The sequence below is a fragment of the Hipposideros armiger genome, unplaced genomic scaffold (assembly GCF_001890085.2).
Source record: "Hipposideros armiger isolate ML-2016 unplaced genomic scaffold, ASM189008v1 scaffold_36, whole genome shotgun sequence".
In the NCBI taxonomy this organism is placed as follows: Eukaryota; Metazoa; Chordata; class Mammalia; order Chiroptera; family Hipposideridae; genus Hipposideros; species Hipposideros armiger.
The window spans coordinates 4,945,423-4,947,200 of record NW_017731386.1 but is presented as its reverse complement, the minus strand read 5'-3'; the positions used below and the strand labels follow the sequence as shown (position 1 = coordinate 4,947,200).

At 36.4% G+C, this 1,778-nt stretch overlaps 1 protein-coding gene across 1 annotated transcript in view; it reads left to right on the top strand.

The window, feature by feature from the left end:
* Positions 1–1,778, top strand: part of KIAA1328 (KIAA1328 ortholog) — a 310,874-nt gene that overhangs the window by 25,857 nt on the left and 283,239 nt on the right. The window contains exon 3 of the mRNA XM_019637897.1: positions 494–582. Within this exon, the coding sequence (XP_019493442.1) occupies positions 494–582 (89 nt within the window). The remainder of the gene's footprint in view (positions 1–493; positions 583–1,778) is intronic.

The following is a 1,778-nucleotide window of genomic DNA, read 5'->3' as shown; positions in this document are numbered from 1 at the left end:
GTGGAGGACGTTGCTTCACTGGCCCAAGTTGGCACCATCATTGCGCTCTTCCCGGGCAAGGCAGATCAGTCGCCGGCTTCTGGACGGCCGTTCACTGCGGCTGCTAGCCGCTCACGCTGGCTGCTGGCTACACACGGTAGCCCATGGCAACCCACTGCCATAGGGGCTGCAGCCTGTGCTGTCGCCTGCGATTCACAGCAGCCCAGCTCCAGGTTGAGCTGCTGTTCAGCATCTTAGCTGTGGAGGGCAGTGTAACTGTCCCTCATATGTGGGATCCGAACCGGGGCCCTCTGGCGTCTCAAGCCAGTTCTTAACCATCGCGCCACTCGGCCGGCCCTGAGTTCAGTTTTAAATGAAACAAAGAAGTAGTGTTTTCACAAGATAAAAGATATCTAAGAAATTTCACCTCCTGTGGTTATTTTAATAGATTTCTTGAAAAGTCTTAAAAATTGTTTTCAGCAAATGTTAACCAAAAGGTTTTTTTCTGTTTTAGAATTTCTGTAAGGTAAGGAGTGCATCACTGAAGGATTTATGTCTTGAAGACAAAAGACGCATTGCAAATTTAATAAAAGAACTGGCCAGGTGAGACAAAACCTAAATATAAAATACATCATTATGTAAGAGAGACAATTCAAGAACTGTAGAACACATGAATTTCATTTTCCTGTTTTGTTTATATGCCATTCTGTAGTGTGTCATAGTTTGTATGTGTATATATATATAAACTTTATGTCAATGTAATATAATTACTTTTATATTATTTTGAAATAATTTTAGGCTTATAGAAAAGTTGCAAAAATATTACAGTATTGGGAGGGGAGATGAGAAATAGGGAATGACTGCTAATGAGTACAAAGTTTCTATTTGGGAGGATGAAAATGTTCTAAAATTAGATTATGGCCATGTTTGCGGAACTTGATACTAAAAGCCATTGAATTGTACATTGTAAGGTTGAACTTTATCACATATAAGTTATTTTCAATAAAGCTCTTAAAAATATTACGGAGGGTTCTCATATCTTTCACCTAGCTTTCTCTAAATTTAGCATCCTGAGTAACCATAGTGCAATTATCAAAAATTAACACTGGTATAATAGTATTAATTAACTACAGAGTATTCAGATTTCATCATTCTTTTCTACTAATTTTCTTTCATTATTTTTTTCTGTTCCAATATCACATTTTGTATTCAGTTTTCATGTTTCCGTAGTCTCTTCCCATATGTGGCAGTTCTTTAGTCTTTCCTTGCCTTCCATGACTTTGACCCATTTGAAGAATAGTGTTCAGGTATTTTATAGTATTTCTTTCAATTTGGATTTTCCTCATGCTTTCTCATGATTACATTGCATTTTGATATATCAGGAGGTGTGTGATGTCGACATGTCACTTCTTGTGGTTTTTAACTACGGTAACTTGGTTCATGTAGAGTGTACTAGGTTTATCCCCTGAAAAGTTACATTTTTCTGTGTAATTTATGACTGTCTTGTTGGGGTTCATGGGGATTACTTAAATACACTGTTTTTTCTGAAACTTTTACCTTCTATTCTAAGCATTGCGTCTGTCTGTCAAAGAAACTTGCCTGCAACAACTTATAACTGTGATGTTGTAATGGTTACTTTATGTTTCCCCTATTTGTTTTGCACGTATTAATTGGAATTATTGTTTAAGGATGAGCTATCCCTTCTGCCCTATTTGTTTTGTTTATTATTTATTTCGTTATTTATTTATTTATTTTTTAATGCATCAGCTCGTATTTATTTATTTTATTCTAATCCAGGA